The sequence below is a fragment of the Thalassophryne amazonica genome, chromosome 2, assembly GCF_902500255.1.
Source record: "Thalassophryne amazonica chromosome 2, fThaAma1.1, whole genome shotgun sequence".
Taxonomy (NCBI): Eukaryota; Metazoa; Chordata; class Actinopteri; order Batrachoidiformes; family Batrachoididae; genus Thalassophryne; species Thalassophryne amazonica.
Window position 1 is genome coordinate 58,324,934 of NC_047104.1, and position 19,630 is coordinate 58,344,563.

The 19,630-nt window shown below is 38.6% G+C and overlaps 1 protein-coding gene across 1 annotated transcript in view; it reads left to right on the forward strand.

Moving 5' to 3' along the window:
* The window catches only part of pkma (pyruvate kinase M1/2a), a 39,316-nt gene that overhangs the window by 7,231 nt on the left and 12,455 nt on the right, over nt 1-19,630 (forward strand). Inside the window, exons 7-8 of the mRNA XM_034186493.1 lie at nt 8,791-8,943; nt 14,255-14,421. Coding sequence (XP_034042384.1) covers nt 8,791-8,943; nt 14,255-14,421 — 320 coding nt within the window. The remainder of the gene's footprint in view (nt 1-8,790; nt 8,944-14,254; nt 14,422-19,630) is intronic.

Below are 19,630 nucleotides of genomic sequence, written 5' to 3' on the forward strand. Positions count from 1 at the left end.
GTTTCCTAGCAGTCAATGTCTGATATTTAAGATGTGCTGTATTCCAACCCCAGTTCCAATGAAGTTGGGACATTGTGTAAAATGTAAATAAAAGCAATACAATGATTTGCAAATCCTCTTCAACCTATATTCAGTTGAATACACCACAAAAACGAGGTCTGTAATTTTTATCATAGGGACACATGGGTGCAAAACCCCCGTTTGTATACAGATTTCTATCAAAATTGGTTTCCATGTTGCGCTTATATCGTCATGTAAAACCGCTAACTTAAAAAGCAAATATATTATGCCTTTATTTTGACACAAAACACGCCTCTCAAAACGTGTCCCTCTTCTTCCTTATTGCTGCCATGTTCTGCATCAGTCTGTTATAGCAGTACTAAATCCTCTCGATGAGTCCAGTGTCTTTCAAGTATTTAAAAAGCCAACACTTCCCCCTCTCACGTCACCTTATGGCTAATATACTTTGTTGAGGTGAAATTAAAGCAGTGTGCTTCATGCTGTACAGGTATATTCATTGGTTATGATTCTTATTATTTATATTACAACTGATGGCATTTGAAAGTGCTGCTTTCTGGTGATGGTATGTCACAACATGTTTAGAATTTAATTGGTCTGGTGGTGTTATTTGGCATTAAGTGGTATTGAGCTGGTGATGTTTTTTTTTTTACTGTTGCATCAGTTTTATCACTTAGAAGTGGCAAAGACTTCATTGGCAATAATTATCACAAGTGCATTAATTATTTACTAAAAGCAGAAAGGGTGTAATTATTGATTTGTTTCATAAGACATACTTAGAATTTGATAAATGTAGAGTGAAAGCAGAAATAAACTTTGTTAATGCAGATAGTCGGTCCATTTGTGGAAATGTATTACAGGCAATACATACAAGATAGTAAATACATTTTCATCAAATCAAGATTTGAGCCGTATTTTGTTCCATTATAGGTATCAAATACCACCTTTTTTTTTTTTTTTAACTTCCTGTGGGGTCACTTAGAAAATGTTCAGTCCAAAAAATTTTCAGTTGCTTACACCCATGGGTACACTTCAACTGTGAGACAGAATCCAGGGTTCTCCCCAGACAATGGACATCATTGTGCCATCATAGTGTGCCCCTGCTCTCCCCACACGGCACTTGTAGCCAGCCGAGCAGAGCCCACAGCACTGTGTGTGGCTACAGCTCAGAGCAGGAGAGCAGCGCATAGCGTCTCTCAGTGGGGGGACTCTATCAAACTGTTTCATTAAATAATCCAGAGCTCTTTCAGTCTGCATAGCTACTCATGCCTTCATTAAATAATCCAGAGCTCTTTCAGTCTGCGTAGCTACTTATGCATTCAGAAATTAACAGTTTATTTTACAGTTGAAAGCAATGACTGCTGGCGCTAAAAATTTTAACGAGTGGTGCACCTTTGGAGGAAACAAAATACAGAAGCCTTTCATATGGGAGCAACAAACTAAAGACAAAAAAAAAAATCACAATATAACCTACTTTATTACTGCATGTCAGCTCCGTCACCAGTTTCTTTTCCATTGGCAGCATCGTTGGTACATTCGCCCTGCCCTGGTTCATGGTGTTTCTGAAAAGTTTTTATTCTTTTTAAGGTGAAGAAGCACCTCTCAACTCCTACAGTGGCCATGGGTGCGATGATGTGGATCTTTAGTAGAGTAATAGTCTCTGAAAAGACCTCTCCAAGATTATTTTCCATAAACAATTGGAAAAGGACCACAGCAGGCCTTGAACTCCTCCTGCAGTAAATAATCCAGTCTTGTACAGAAGAATAGTCTCTCTGTACGAGTCAAGACTGAAGTCAGTCTACCAGAACAAGAAATTTAGCTGAGGAAGCTTCTGCGATTAAAAGCAAAACGTCCTCGCGTCAAGCAACCCAGTCCAGTCAAAGATTCAAGCTTCTCTACTATGGAAGCCACCTGGACAACTGAGCCTTCAGATACAAAATAATGCTTTAAAACTATGCAATCCAAAAACAAATTTACGAGCACGCACCACAAGAGGGCAGACAGCTCACACCAGCTGATCTATTTTTCACAACAAAAAGGCTGTCAACCTGAGTACATGGATTTCTTTCTTCAATATAATCTCACCTCTTATGCGATCTTCTGATTGTTGATGTCTCTTTCTTGTATGAGAGCTGTTGCTCTCCAAACTCCTTAGCTCACCCAGTGAAATAAAATGGACTGCCTGTATATAGTGCTTTTCCATCTGCATCAGATGCTCAAATTGCTTTACAGTAATGCCTCACACGCACCCTGATGTCAGGGTGCTGCCATACAAGGTGCTCACTACACACTGGGAGCAACTAGGGGATTAAAGACCTTGCCCAAGGGCCCTTAGTGAGTTTCCAGACAGGGTGGGATTTGAACCAAGAATCCTCTGGTCGCAATCCCAACACTTAACCACTAGACCATCATGTCCCCTGTTGACTAGAGTGAATTTTTGAAGGCAGAATATTTCCAAAAATAACAAAAATAAAATGGATTAATAATAAAGGCAGAAAGTGAATGATAACAAAGTTAATAATAACCTGATCATTCGGATGTCCTGTTAATTGGAAGTTGGATACAGTCAACCAAATCAGTGGTCTTCTTTTGTATCTTGGCATAGAGGAGGTGCACATGTGACATGAATAATGCCGTGGAAAAGTTACAGGAAGAACTTCAAGTCCGGACATTTGATTATTAGCGGCAGAGCTGCTATCCTGCTCCGCTGCAAAGCAAAAGTGGATGAAGTCCTGCTCTGATCATTTTCCTGCTGCTGTATCGGTCAGGCCTACTTAATCATTTTTCCTCTTCCAGTGAATGCCTGGAGATCGGGTTATAATGAAATAACAGTTTTATGCAGATCCACTGGTGGTGTACACTGGTAGGAGAGAGAAACAGCTTCTTATGTTGAGTTTATTGGCGGTCTGCAAACAAAGATGGTGGATTACCGCCACCAATTGGCACATACTATCATTGTGCAAGAGGTAATGACCTGTTGCAGAGATGTCTGAGGACACCAGCACAAAATTGTAGACCTTCACAAGGCTGGGATGGGCTACAGGACAACAGGCAAGCAGCGTGGTAAGAAGTCAACAATTATTGCCGTAATTATTAGAAAAAGGAAGAAACACAAGATGACTGTCAATCGTCCTGTCTGGGGGTCCATGCAAGATCTCACCTCGTGGGGTAAGGGTGATTCTGAGAAAGCCTAGAAATACACGGGAGGACCTGGTCAATGACTTCAAGAGAGCTGGGAGGCATGGGAGAAGGTCATGTGGTCAGATAAGACCAAAATAGAGGTTTTTGGCATCAGCTTCACTCGCTGTGTTTGAAGGATGAGAACAACCCCAAGAACACTGTCCCAAATGTGAAGCATGAGGGTGGAAACATTTTTGGGGGTGCTTTTTTGCAAAGGGGACAGGACAATTGTACCGTATTGAAGGGAGGATGGATGGGGTCTCATAACGTGAGATTTCAGCAAATGACCTCCTTCCTCAGTAAGAGCATTGAAGATGGGTCATGGTTGGGTCTTCCAGCATGACAATGACCCCAAACGCACAGCCAGGGCAACTAAGGAGTGGCTCCGTAAGAAGCTTTTCAAGGTCCTGAAACTTGAAACCTGAAAGATCTGGAGAATATCTGTATGGAGGAGTGGATCAAAATCCCTGCTGCAGTGTTCAAGCCGGGTCAAGAACTAAAGGAAATGTCTGACCTCTGTAATTGCAAACAAAGGTTTGTGTAGCAAATATTAAGGTCTGTTTTAAGTACTTATTTCATCCAGTATAATGCATATTAATTATTTATGGGATTTTATATTTACAGAGTAGGAGGGCTTCTTAAAGAGAACCTAATGGGTCTGCGAGAGCCAGACTTGCTGGTTGGTAGGTGATCAAATACTTCATGCAATAAAATGCAAATTAATTAATACCCTCGGCCGTATGAGCAATGTGTTCTTTATAATTTGCAGTTGTTTAATTAATAAGATCCTATTGTCTTACATACAATTTGTACATGTTCAGTAAAGCCCTTTAATCAATCAAAAACAGTATTTGGTAATTACTGATTAACATTGTGCACTTTTAATTCATCACAAAATGAGTGCATCTGTGAACTGGAAATTAATTTAACCTGAATAAATATTGGAACCAAGACAGACTTGTGTGCCATATTTTATCAATACGAAGATCTATTAAAGTACTTGTTGTTATGCAGGCATTCAATAGGTGCAACACTTTGCCACCAGGTAGGGTTATATGAATATGTCCCAAACATGAATAAAGTTGGGTAAGAGTTAATTTCAGGATGTCGGTACAGCGTGTACACCAAGCTGGGCATCAAAATGTAACAGCAACAGTGGGGGGGGGGGGGGGGGGGGGGTTCTTCAAAACAAATGGAACATGTATTTGTTTTTAAGTATGGACCACTAGGGTCTTGAGAATATAGGTTTTGTTTTCTTTTTTTTTCTCTTTTTTTTTTTTACAATATTTATTCTCTGAATAAAATCCTGGTTGCTATTTTGCATGAAAAGGCCCCAAAACTTGCATATTTTGCCAAAATAATGTTCCCTGCCCCACAAAAGTGTCTTTATTCACAGGTGATCAAAAGACACATTTCCAAATAGGTATGGAACTATGCTAACTTGCTGCACAGTTTCATTGATGCCAGTTGTTGCACCGTGCAGCAGTGTGGGGAAACAATGTGTTAAGTTTTTTTTAAACAGATCCATTATTTCACTTGCTGTAAAAACAAAACCAGAAGGAGGAAAGGAAGGAAGGAAGGAAAAAAAACTGCCTTCTGGTGCCCAAGCCTCATGCAAGAGGATTTGCTGGAAGGGGTATAGTTTTATGTCGAATGTGTTGAAGTATCTGTTATGGACGGACACTGTGGGACATATAGACCATCCAAAATTCTCAGTGAATATATAAATGACGTATTGTAACTTCATACATGTAGCACATGGAAGGCAGGTCAGTTTTTTAAAAATTAAGCTAATCTATTGCAAATCTTGTTTTTATTTAAGATGTCACTATTTCAATGTATAATCTCTTATTTAGGGCTTAACATTGATGAGTAAAGTGTCCCTTTAAACACTCAAACATACCTTGCAATGAAAACAAATTGACAAGATATTAGCAAGTTATTTAGTGGAAACCAAAATCAAGATGGCTGCCATGGAGGCATCTTGATTATTGGAGCATGCCACAAATCTATATGAAACATCCTTACCACCCTAACATACTTTTAGTACCCTGAGAAAATGAAAACAAAAGGAACGGGCATCTTGAAGATTTATAAGGCAGAAAATAAAATCAGTATGACCGCCATGCATGTAGTAGCAATCTTGATTTATCAGAGTGGATTGTGAATTTAAAGGGAAATCATAACAGGATGTGCATAAAAAGGAATCATCCTAAAACCAGCCTCAGCACACCCTAGAACTAGAATAATTGACATGAATTTTTTACTTATCAAAAGTCAAATTTGACAAACAGCTTTTGAAAGAATGTGAATTGATGGAAAATCAGGAAACTCATGGTGACTCATCTTCAGAAAGCTTTATAGAGTAGGGCTATATCTGTACAGTTCAAGATTTCCAGTCCAACTGAGGATTCTTAAGTTACTGATCAAAATAAAGATGTTTACAACTTGCACCCTGTGACACTGATTGCACTTAGCATGAACTCATTGAAGTGCACTTGGTGATTCTGCACTTACCTCCTTCATTCTAAAATGATATATTGCAAGTAATTTATCTGAGGGGCCTTAAATTCAATGAAGCATAAACATGTAATCAGTACTTGACCAGTTTCATCTTTCAAAGACAGGTTACTTATAATGACTAAAAATATTAGACTGAGCTCCCGACTGTACATGTGACGAATGGACACTGTGGGACCAAAATGATGACTTCATCTCTGAAACCTTCAGTATCCCAAAGTTAAATATGTGTGAATAATAAATCTTCACAAATTCTGATTTGAGTTAAAAAAAAAAAAAAAAAAGTCACCATCTATGTAAATTGGCAATGAAGAAAAATGATCTCCAATATCATAAAGAACAAAATCAATGAGCCTTAAGAGATCTGTCGTCATGCAAACATAAATGTAATTTGTAAAAATGCACAAATATCTGTTGTAAACACTGGCTATGCAAAAAATTATACATATAAATGATACCTTGTCCATACAAATAACGTACAGTATCAAAGGAAAAATGGCCCACAACATGTTTGTCCATCACATGGGTGACGGACAGACGGAAATGGTTCATTAGTTGTGGGGATTTGGCCACTTGGATTTATTTATTTATTTATTTATTTATTTTAATGGATATCATTATAGCGTATGCTTGTGGGTAGGTCTTAATCACACTTGGGTCAAAGTTTTTTTTTTTTTTTTTTTTTTTTTTTTTGTCTTCCCATAGTGGGGAGCAACATGTAGCATTATGGACGGACACTGGGACAGAAAAAAATATGCCCAAAATAAAAGGACTACAGTATCAAATTCCAAAAATCTAATGAAAAGTTATTTTTGTCAACTTTCGATCAACCAATAGGCGTTTTTAGTACTTCCAGAAGTTTTAATGTTTTTTTGTTTTGTGTGTGTGTGTGTGTGTGTGTTTTATCCACTAAATGCAAGGTGACCTGTGTGTACAGTAAATCGTGGTATTTTTGCATTATGCTTCATTGATGAAAAACAGGACGGACCAGCTGCAATTGCCCCGAAAGTACCACGTCATATGTCAATGGTAACTAGAAACAATAAGGATGCTATAAATGTTTCTTAATGATTAATAGGTGTACATCTTATTTCTGTCCAGCTGAATTTACATTATAACAAAGATTTTTTTTTTTTTTTTCTCTCCCATAGTGGGGAGCAACATGTAGCATTATGGACGGACACTGGGACAGAAAAAAATATGCCCAAAATAAAAGGACTACAGTATCAAATTCCAAAAATCTAATGAAAAGTTATTTTTGTCAACTCTTTCGATCAACCAATAGGCATTTTGAGTACTTCCAGAAGTTTTAATGTTTTTTTTTTTTGTGTGTGTGTGTGCATTTTATCCACTAAATGCAAGGTGACCTGTGTGTACAGTAAATCTTGGTATTTTTGCATTATGCTTCATTGACAAAAAACAGGACGGACCAGCTGCAATTGCCCCGAAAGTACCACATGTCATATGTCAATGGTAACTAGAAACAATAAAGATGCTGTAAATATGTTTCTTAATGATTAATAGGTGTACATCTTATTTCTGTCCAGCTGAATTTCCATTATATCAAAGATTTGTTTGTGTTTTTTTTTTTTTTTTTTTTGTTTTTTGAAAAACCATCGTATTTTGGGATCAATTAATGTTCATTGTGGGACTATTAAACACACCAGCCACCTGAATTTGTCTCGACAGATTCCTAGGAGCAGTGGCAAAACAATAAGACCAATAGCTTCTTTGAAAAATGAGTTTTGTCTGTTTCTGAAATTTGAATTGAAGGTATTTGGTTTTGATGCCCAGCATTGTGAACATGCTCAGTATTTAATATTGATATTTAGTGTGACGGTATTACTAACACCCAACAAAGAAGTTCCATTTACAGTTAAATAAATATTTAGCCATGTTTGAGTTAGCATGCACACCATCACAAAATGTGTTATCAGGTTACAAAAAAAGCATCTTCAGTTTTGGAAGTGTTCATTTCTTGCTATCTTTTACATAATATAGACAAAGAGAATATATTGACACACAAACGAAACCGTTTCACAGCTAGCTACCAGCCTGTGATGTCACCATGCTAACATCCACAAAATAAGTTCAGATGTGTTATTAGGTTCCAAAAACAATGTTTTCAGTTTTACAAGTGTTTTTCTCGCTACCTTTTACATAATGAGATGTGCATATAAACAAAAAACAAAGCAGTTTTGAAGAGACCAGCCACTGACATCACAAGGCAGCTCTACTCTGATTGGCTGTCATCCCCTGCCACTCAAAAACGAAGCAGAACAGATTGACAGAATGTGACTTTTTATTAACATCTTAAAATATGTCAAGGTTAGCCATCTTTGAACATGTCCAAGGTCTGTGTCCCAAGAATGTTCCCTGTGAATGTGAAGACTGTGGCAATAATAGAACTGGACTTACGCTGAGCACAGATAGACGGCAGGTCTTTGCAATACCCGATGGCCGTGTGTGTGTATATGTATGTATATGTATGTATATATATATGTATATATATATATTGTGTGTGTGTGTATGACAACACTCTCTTTAAGTCTTTGATCTTACTATTATGTTTTTGACAGAATTAGCAGTCAGTTGATGTTTCACACAAATCAAAACCTATCTTTGGGATGAATTTACTTTAAACTGTCTCCAGTGCAAACTGTACTTGTTTATTGAGCTGGCCTGATAAATCTACACTTTAAGGTTTCTTCTGTTCCATGGGCATGAAATATTCATGTGGAGGAAATATAAAGATTTTAACGTGCTCGTAGATGTCAAATATTGATAAGAATCAGATTTAAACCCAAGTCAGTGTTCCTGAGAATTGACATTGGTGACTCAATTAATAGTAGGTGCACCATTACTTGTATCAATTCTTTTTTTTTCTTGTTGTTAAGATGCTATCAGTTATAAAAGCACAAATTGCTGAAGTCAAATGTAGAGCTGTAACAGTCCAGTGCAAATATGCTGCTGCCCTTACACCAATGAAGAAAATTTTGGATTTTGTTTTTCTGTGAAATCTTGATTGCATTAAAGCTGTTGCATTCATATTATGCGCTGAACACCATATAGATGTTGGAGAGCATGATCAAGAAACCCCGACCAACCCGTGCTGAGGGCAGTGACGTGGCCAATGCCGTGTTGGATGGTGCGGACTGCATCATGCTGAGCGGGGAGACCGCCAAGGGAGAATACCCTCTGGAGGCAGTGCGGACACAGCACATGGTGAGTTGACTTCAGTATATGTCAGTAGATAATAGTTTTAGTTAATGAAATGTATATTATACACAGCAGCACATCTGAGTCTGACTCTGTACACCCAAAGCGATCAAAAGGAATAATGTGATTATTAACCCTCAGATGACAGTCTCTTAAGTCATTCTAAAGTCAGTTTTAAGCAGAAATGAGGCGGTAATTGGTGAGTCACTATTGATGCTTTGAAATGACGGCGGCGCAGTGAACACAGGAGCTCGTCAGGCTGCGGCGCTCTGACCGTCTTTTATTATGAAATAATGTTGAATTTATGTGGAAATGATTGTTGTACAAAAGCTTCAGATATGTCACTGAGATGGACAGTGACTGGAGTGCAGTTGTAAGCAGAAACGCGGTGATAATCAGTGAACCGCGGCTGACTCACAGAAATGACGCATGCGCAGTGAAGGCAGGGCGGTCCGATTTTGAGGGAGGAGCGTTCGGTTGGCGACCCCGGCAGTAAGGATCTAAAGTGTAAGGTCACATCCAAAGACTTTGAATCATCCGCTGTCATCGCTGACATGCAGTAGCCAGAGGAGGAAAAAGAAATTATCGTCCACACTGACTATCCCTCCCAAAAATGGTCAAATCAAAACTGACTCTTATGCAAGAGTCTAAATTTTCGGGGTCCACACACACGACCGCAAGTTAATAAGGTGTTTTTTTTTTTTTTTTTTTTTTTTTTTTGAACACTCTAATTTGAACAATCTAATTTTTCAAAGTAAACACTTCAGAACCCGCAGGATGCTCAGCTAAGAGCATCGAGGGGGTGCTGAGAGACGGGCTGTGACAGACGGCAGCTCTGGGACAGATTTGATGATTTTTTTTTTTTTTTTTTTATTTTATTTATTTATTTATTAGTAATGAAAACATTCTTGGCAAATTCGTTCACTTTCATCGTTTTGCGCCGGTCCAATAATTTCACCTCTAGCAGCACAGTACAAATGACCTGGCCCAGTTTAGAGAAAGAGAACCCACAAAATTGAGCCAGAGTCCTGTTCCAATATTCCTAGTTGGGTTATTCAGATGACCAGGCCAGATTTTTTTTTTTTTTTTTTTTTTTTTGAAGCGCAGTGGCTTAGTGGTCAGCACTGTTGCCTCACAGCGAGAAGGTCATGGGTTCGCGTCCCACCTGTGGTTTTTCTGTGTGGAGTTTGCATGTTCTCCCTGTCTTTGCGTGGGTTCCTCCCACATCCAAAGACATGCAGGTTAGGTGAATTGGAAACTTTAAATTGTCCATAGGTGTGTGTGTGAATGTGTTTGTCTGTATGTGGCCCTGACAGACTGGCGTGCTGTCCAGGGTGTGCTCTGACTGCTGGGATAGACTCCAGCCCCCCGTGACCTTTGATTGGACTAAGTGGTTGAAGATGAGTGTATTTTAATTTTTTTATTTTATTTTTTTAATTTTTCACATTTGTTAAAAATAAAATTAAAAAATCACATGTACATAAATATTCGCAGCCTTTGCTCAATACTTTGTTGATGCATCTTCAGCAGCAATTTCAGCTTCGAGTCTTCTTGAATATGATGCTTTAAACTTGGCGCATCTATCTTTGGGCAGTTTTTCCCATTTCTCTTTGCAGCACCTCTCAAGCTCCATCAGGTTGGATGAGGAATGATGATGCACACTGCACAGCGATTTTCAGATCTCTCCAAAGATGTTCATGGGATTCAGGTCTGGGATCTGGCTGGGCCACTGAAGGACATTCACAGTCTTGAAGCCACTCCTTTGATATCTTGGCTGTGTGCTTAGGGTCATTGTCCTGCTGATGAACCGTCGCCCCTGTCTGAAGTCAAGAGCGCTCTGGAGCAGGTTTTCATCCAGGATGTCTTTGTACATTGCTGCATTCATCTTTCGCTCAGACTGACTAGTCTCCCAGTTCCTGCTGCTGAAAAACATCCCCACAGCAAGATGCTGCCACAAACATGCTTCTCTGTAGGGACAGTGCCTGATTTCCTCCAAACCTGATGCCTGGCATTCACACCAGAGTTCAATATTTCTCATCAGACCAGAGAATTTTGTTTTTCATGGTCTGAGAGTCCTTCACGTGCCTTTAACAAACTCCAGGCAGGCTGCTGTTTCTTTTACTAAAGACTGGCTTCCATCTGGCCACTCTGCCATACAGCCTGACTGGTGGATTGCTGCAGAGATGGTTGTTCTTTCTCCACAGAGGAATGCTGGAGCTCTGACAGAGTGACCATCGGATTCTTGGTCACCTCCCTGACTAAGGCCCTTCTCCCCGATCACTCAGTTCAGACAGGCTTCCAGCTGTAGGAAGAGTCCTGGTGGATCCGAACTTCTTCCATTTACGGATGATGGAGGCCACTGTGCTCATTGGGACCTTCAAAGCAGCAGAAATGTTTCTGTACCCTTCCCCAGATTTGTGCCTCAAGACAACCCTGTCTGAGGTCTACAGATAATTCCTTTGACTTCGTGTTTCGTTTGTGCACTGACATGTACTGTCAACTGTGGATCCTTATATGTAGGGAGGTGTGTGCCTTTCCAAATCATGTCCAATCAACTGAATTTACTCCAGGTGGTCTCTTAAGCTGTGGAAAGTGATGCACCTGAGCTCAATCTTGAGCTTCATGGCAAAGGCTGTGAATACTTACGTACGTGTGCTTCCTTAGTTCTTTGTGTTTGTTTGTTTGTTTGTTTAATAAATTTACAAAAATCTTAAAGGTTTTTTTTTTTCAGTCATTAATGGGGTATTGTGTGTAGAATTCTGAGGGGAAAAAATTTATTTCATCCACTTTGAAATGAGGCTGTAACATAACAAAATGTGGAAAAAGTTAAGTGTTGTGAATACTTCCCAGATGCAGTGTATAGTCATGCTAAGCTAAATGGTGGTATGCACTTTGTAAACTGTCCAGTTCTAATGTTAATATGATCCTATTTAGTTTTAATTTGAATATTGAATGTCTACATTTGTGGGTTTTTTTTTTTTTTTTTTTTTTTTTTTTTTTTTTTTTTTTTGTGTGTGTTTGGCTGGCAGGTAAATGGAGTTTAACTTTCTTTTGGGGTCATAGTTATTAGGGCTGTGTGATATGACAATATTACAGTATTTTATATTATCCTCTATCATTTATTTCATATCATTTCTTTTCCATTTAGAAAAGCACTCATTTGGCGCTGTAAAACCCAGTGCACTTCGCATGCATTCGTTTTTCCCATGGAGCCCAAATTTCTGTCCTACTCTGAGTATGCATCGTCTCTGCAGTTTGGTAATAAACATATGTCTTGGCTTAAGATCACGGGACTTGGTGCAAAAAACTAAGATGAGGCCTTTAGGAAATATTCTTGTAAGTGCTTCCGCCACTTCCAAGCAGGTGCTCTCACTTCATCTGTTGTCCCAGCAGCAAACTGGCAGTGTATGTGTTTTGTAAGCATGGCGTTGAAGGAAGACAAGAGGGACATTTCAATTTAACAACTTAAAATCCAGTTTATTTGTATTTGTTTTTTTTAATCCTCTGTTAAAATGCAATTTGTTAAACTTCACATAACAGTATAACTTTAAAATCCGAGCATTCACTTTGCCCAAATTTTTGAAATAAAAGAAATGATCAAATGTGTAAATATTTTAATTGTGATTTGGTGTAATAAATGGGCCATTTTATGTGGTCTTTTATGTGCAGTATGAATTCATTAAACTTGCAGAATATATTATATTATTACTATGCTATATTATTGGGATATGAAATTACTTGGGTCATGATGAGATTTTTGTCATCACAGTCCTAGTTGTTATGCGTGGATGTTTGCCTTGGAATTACTGTTCAGAAGTCAAAAGCACCTTACCCTTCATGTTTCAGGCCTTTATTGGCAAAGCTCCACAAGTGCAAGGGGGGACAAAAAACAAAAACTCTGCCTTGCAATGCAGACACAGGAGTGACTCAGCAGTACTGTAACACCTTCCTCAGACTTTGCTGTGCTGTCCTGTGTGTTATTTCAGTTTGCAGGAAACTAAAGCTTTTAATTTACTTGAATCAGTTAAATCTCTGAGCAAACCTTTTCTATTTTGTTCCTCTTTCAATTCCAAACTTGAATCTCACACCTTAGCTTGTTAATGCCTCCTAATTTTAACCATTTGTGTCCAGTACTTGCCATTTTAGCAAACTCTCTTCTTCAGAATGGTCAGCTGTTTGTAAGTAATTTTTTCAGTGTGGATTTTGAGTAATCTTTCAAAAGATTTTTGCAGTACAGTTGCTTCAACACTGATCAGTATTGATGTTGTACAATTTTTATAACTTATTGAATCACCACATGTAGATGTACACTCAGCTTTCATATGTTGTGGCAAATAATTAAATCAGATGTGATACAACACAATTTAACTGCTGAAGATAGGAAAAAAAATACTTAAAACAAATTGAATGTCATGGCATTATTTTCCAGTTCAAGTTGAGGCTAAAATGATTCTGGATTTTTAAATAAAATGTTGCATCTCCACTGATTATGTGCTTTAATTCTTTGGAACATGATCTTCATTAATCGAAAAACTGTATCAAGCTGGTTTCAGTTTTCTAAATATCTGTTAATATATCACCTTTGTAGGGTTGAGTTTTGTCATTGAAGATTCCAGGAAACAGGTAAACACAGCAGGTGTCTCCTACGTTGGCCCTGCAACTCTTTGTCAGTGCTTATTCCCAGATTCTGTAGAGTGAAGCGAATGAGTGCACAAGTCCACCTGAATGGGGCACCAAATAAGGTTGGTACCCATTTACAGCTAATAAGGCTGTAACATAACAAAATGTGGAAAAAGTGAAGCCCTGTAAATGCTTTCCAGGTGCACTTTATCGACTTGCTGTGCCTTTCTTATTCAAAACATTTTAAGCATTTATGGCAAGATGCGTTTTCCTCCAGAAAGACGACCTGGTGGTCACCAAACCCATTTTCTATGGATGGAATAACTTCTGTAAAAATCTACCATGAAGTAAGAAAGCCAGTGAACATTGTCTTGTGTGGTGATTCATAATTTTTATATATATGTTTTTGCAGTTGGTTGAATTTAATATCTTGAGTATGTAATTGTGGTGTAATTTTAACTTGGGTATATTGTAACTGGTGTGTTCTCCTGTTTCCCCAAACTAACTGCACACGTTAACTCTTAACCACTGCCGTTGTTGACCTTCTGTTCATTTGTCCACATCTCGTCTTTTATTCTTTTCACTTAATTTTCCTTGTCTTCATCCCCCTCCCCCCATACCTCATGTTTTTCACCTTATATCTGCATGTGCCTGGTGTGGGTGTGCTCTTTGTGCTGCATTTTCACTCTTGTGCCAGATTGCTCGTGAAGCCGAGGCAGCGATGTTCCATCGGCAGGTGTTCGAGGACCTGCGTCGTTCCACGCCCTACTGCAAAGACCCTGCAGAGGCTATTGCAATTGGTGCTGTGGAGTCCTCTTTTAAGAGCCTGGCCTCTGCGATCATTGTGCTCACTGGCTCTGGAAGGTAGGCAGGCTCTTGTCCTGACAGATCCAGAGGGCTGGAAATGTAACAACAGAATTCAGAAGACTGTAGGGATAGAAGGAGACTAAAGTCTGAAACCTTCAAGTTCTCCACACACTCATAAAGATCTGTCAGATTTGGAGGCATTTTCCATCTGACCTCGGGTGATCTTAAGCAGTCATTGCCCCCGGTATGGGTGGTTTGCTCATTATTGCCCCATCATTCTTCCTCATGATCATATACAGGTGCTGGTCATATAATTACAATATCATGAAAAAGTTGATTTTATTTCATTAATTCCATTCAAAAAGTGAAACTTGTACATTATATTCATTCATTACACACAGACTGATATATTCCAAGTGTTTGTTTATTTTAATTTTGATGATTATAACTGACAACTAATGAAAATCACAGATTCAGTATCTCAGAAAATTAGAATACATTTTGGTAGTAGAATTAAGGTTGCAAGTGATTCGGGATCGGCTTCCAAAACTGACATAATCGTGTATTGGAAAATACAGATCCTACCCGCAACATTTTCCGAAACCATAGAAGAGCCACTGTGAATCCTCTCAACTGCTGTTGTTTGCTCTCTGCTGTTTGCTGGCAAGCGGGAGGAGGGGAGGTTTTTGAAGCAGAGCTGTTTGAGAGAGTAGTCCATAGTGTTCTAGCTGCAGGTAGCGGCAAATTTCTGCCCGGCTCTCTGGTTCAAATTGTCTGTTCGTCGAACACAGATTTTCTGAAAAATTAACTGAATTCTTGCTGAAAATGTGTGCTAAAAAGTTAGCCGCTTCACTGTCTCGAGGCTGTGAAATGCCAGCTCTGCATGCAGCCAAGGAGGACAGCAAACGGAGATTCTGTCCGCTGAAAGGGGAAAAAGGTCTCCATTAAAATTCTGCACATGAGCATTGCTGATGATACATTTATTTTACAGTTGAAAGGCTTTGTTTTTCCAAAAAGTTCAGAGTTTGCGTAGCACGAAAGGAAAAAGAGTGAACGAGACAACCAGGGAGAGAGGGAGACAGAGGACTTGATTTTAAAGTTTTACTCTAACACTCGCTTTGACAATATAAACATATCAATAAAGCTCCATTGAAATTAAGAAAGACAGACAGAGAGAGAATGTGCTGCCTTTTCTCTTCAAGTCTATAAAAATAAGGCTGTAAGTCTATAAAAAAATAAAAGTACTTCATTCTTTCAACAAAACTTTAAATCTAGGTTTTCATCTTAGATGCACCTTCTGGCAAATTGTAGCTGAACTTTCAGGTCTCCTTTTTAAGAAAATCAACAATAATGATATTAAAGCAAACAGAGCTCTGGTATTAGATTGGAAAAATATATGTCTGCAGATATCCAAATTCAGGTATCTGGATCAGAAATTGTGGTTTGGTGCATCCCTAAGAATAATGTTTATTTGTAACTATCTTTATGTGGTTTCCCCATGTTGTTTTGACGGCAGCGCCTCTCTGGCATGCAAGGGATTACAGGATAACTCAGTAGGGCAAGTTGGGTCATAGCCAGTGTCGTGCCAGGAAAAACTGGTCAGATTTGAATTAACTTCTGATACTGTGTGTGAATGTGCAGTACCTCCAAATGGTAAAAGAAGTTTTACTCATTGAATACTGAAGGTTAGCATTGCCAATTTTACTTATTTGTCATCCTGTTCATTGACATCCAGGCAGGTTCCATAATGTTGTGCAGGGGTGCCCAACCTTTTTTGAACAGAGATCTACTTTTAAAGTTGAAAGTGTATCGAGATCTACCAAGCCATAGCATAGCCACAATATATTGCGCACCAATAATTTTCTAGCACAAAGAAAGTTTAAACAATAATAATACATAATTGATGTAAATGTGCATGTTGCAAAGAATAAGCACAACTGTTCATGGAGCTGATCATGTTGATGATGGGGGCTTGTCCTTGAGTTTCAGTCAAATCGGTAAGAGAGGCTAAATCCAAGAGCCACTGATGGTCTTCTAGCTGTGCATAATCAGCATGGTTTGAACATTTCTGAAATTCCTTAATTTCGGGCAACGATTCAGAAAACCATTCCAGAAATTTTCCTGTGTGCAGCAGCAGATCTGTGTCTGCACGTGGACTGGCCATTTACACCACGGGTGGTGCAAATGTGGTAAAACTAAATCCTTATATACACCACATTGGTGTAAATAGAGAACTACCAAATCTTTATTTGCACCATAAGGGGATATTAAGTTTAATTTGCACCAAGGTACTAGATGTTTTTATGTAACGGCTGAGTGGATCCTTGTCATTTGATTGGTGCTTTGTATGTCACGTGACATGGGTTATTCGTCCCATTTGTGTTGCATTGCATTTTGCTTGTAAATATGGTTCCATATACCGTGCATATTTTGTATGTTTTCTACCATTGCACTCTGGAAACTTCGCACACACTAGTGGGGGCGGCATTTAGCTAAACATGGAGTTTGTTTTGCTATGGACTACTATTTCGAATCCACTATGTCATAAGCTGTCTGGAGGCATGAAGAGCTTTTGGGAAGAAAACCTGGACAAAGTTCTGATGCAGTTTTTCACTGGACTGAGGAAGTTCATGAAGTCGTTTTTTTTTTTTTTTTTTTTTTTTTTTTTTTTTTTTTTTGTTTGTTTGTTTTTCCCTCTAAGTATCACAGACTATCTAACTGTTTCCAAGTGGACTGAGAACAATTTTGGACTCCTGTTTAAAGTTTGTGTTTGACTATAGAAGTCAAAGTACCACACCATAATGTAAGTCCCTTTTCTGTTGTTTATAAATTAATCATATCAAATGATGAGCATCTATTTTAGCCGTTATACTACAACCCCTGGCAAAAATTATGGAATCACCGGCCTCGGAGGATGTTATTCAGTTGTTTAATTTTATAGAAAAAAAGCAGATCACAGACATGACACAAAACTTTAAGAAACACTATAAGAAATCAGGAAAAAAAATTGTGGCAGTCAGTAACGGTTACTTTTTTAGACCAAGCAGAGGGAAAAAAATATGGAATCACTCAATTCTGAGTAAAAATTATGGAATCATGAAAAACAAAAGAAGGCTCCAACACATCACTAGTATTTTGTTGCACCACCTCTGGCTTTTATAAGAGCTTGCAGTCTCTGAGGCATGGACTTAATGAGTGACAAACAGTACTCTTCATCATTCTGGCTCCAACTTTCTCTGATTGCTGTTGCCAGATCAGCTTAGCAGGTTGGAGCCTTGTCATGGACCATTTTCTTCAACTTCCACCAAAGATTTTCAATTGGATTAAGATCCGGACTATTTGCAGGCCATGACATTGACCCTATGTGTCTTTTTGCAAGGAATGTTTTCAGTTTTTGCTCTATGGCAAGATGCATTATCATCTTGAAAAATGATTTCATCATCCCCAAACATCCTTTCAATTGATGGGATAAGAAAAGTGTCCAAAATATCAATGTAAACTTGTGCATTTATTGATGATGTAATGACAGCCATCTCCCCAGTGCCTTTATCTGACATGCAGCCCCATATCATCGACTGTGGAAATGTACATGTTCTCTTCAGGCAGTCATCTTTATGAATCTCATTGGAACAGCACCAAACAAAAGTTCCAGCATCATCACCTTGCCCAATGCAGATTTGAGATTCATCACTGAATATGACTTTCATCCAGTCATCCACAGTCTACGATTGCTTTTCCTTAACCCATTGTAACCTTGTTTTTTTTTCTGTTTAGGTGTTAATGATGGCTTTCGTTTAGCTTTTCTGTATGTAAATCCCATTTCCTTTAGGCAGTTTCTTACAGTTCGGTCACAGACGTTGACTCCAGTTTCCTCCCATTCGTTCCTCATTTGTTTTGTTGTGCATTTTCGATTTTTGAGACATATTGCTTTAAGTTTTCTGTCTTGACGCTTTGATGTCTTCCTTGGTCTACCAGTATGTTTGCCTTTAACAACCTTCCCATGTTGTTTGTATTTCGTCCAGAGTTTAGACACAGCTGACTGAACAACCAACATCTTTTGCAACATTACGTGATGATTTACCCTCTTTTAAGAGTTTGATAATCCTCTCCTTTGTTTCAATTGACAGCTCTCGTGTTGGAGCCATGATTCATGTCAGTCCACTTGGTGCAACAGCTCTCCAAGGTGTGATCACTCCTTTTTAAATGCAGACTAACGAGCAGATCTGATTTGATGCAGGTGTTAGTTTTGGGGATGAAAATTTACAGGGTGATTCCATAATTTATTCCTCAGAATTGAGTGATTGCATATTTTTTTCCCTCTGCTTGGTCTAAAAAAGTAACCGTTACTGACTGCCACAATTTTTTTTTTTTTTTTTTTTCCTGATTTCTGAAGTCCCTTCGGCTGCTCCCTTGTTTGCACTCGGGGTCGCCACAGTAAATCCAAGGTGGATCTGCACGTTGAATTGGCACAGGTTTTACGCCGGATGCCCTTCCTGACGCAACTCCACATGGAGAAATGTGGCAGGGGTGGGATTTGAACCCGGAACCTTCTGCACTGAAACCAAGCGCATTAACCACTTGGCCTCCAGTGTTTCTTAAAGCCAGAAAGTTGCCATTTGAAATGACTTTAGTTTTGTGTCATGTCTGTGATCTGCTTTTTTCCTACAAAATTAAACAACCGAATGAACATCCTCCGAGGCCAGTGATTCCATAATTATTGCCGGGGTTGTAAACAAAGTGACTGACTGTACATTCTTTCAATGAAACAAATTTTTTAATTCTGTGAAAGCTGGAACATTCCATCTTTCACCTCATGAAATAGATAGTCCAAACTATACCTTTTTGGAATCTTTATGATCAGACAAATAATGTGGTATATTTTTCAACATGATTAGAGCATTTTAAAATTTTGACCTGTGTAATTCTTTATTGAGCCCTGCAGCTCATTAGGTCACCTCCAGGATGTCTCCATATCTGAAAATAAACATGTTAACTTAGAATATGTGTGCCAAATATCATGCTTTTATCACAAATGAATGATTGTTATGGAAATTTTAGCTAAGCTGCACCACTAATTGTGATCTGTCGGGACATTTTATCCGATGTGAGTGAAAATCCATTATATACGATGTTTATTACATGGAAAACAATACAAAAATATTAGGACTTTTTTTGTCCATTGACTGCGAATATCCGCTTTATACGATGACTATTTAGGTGAGTTTTACTGTATGTGGGACTGAACAATAAATTTACATCTCATAAC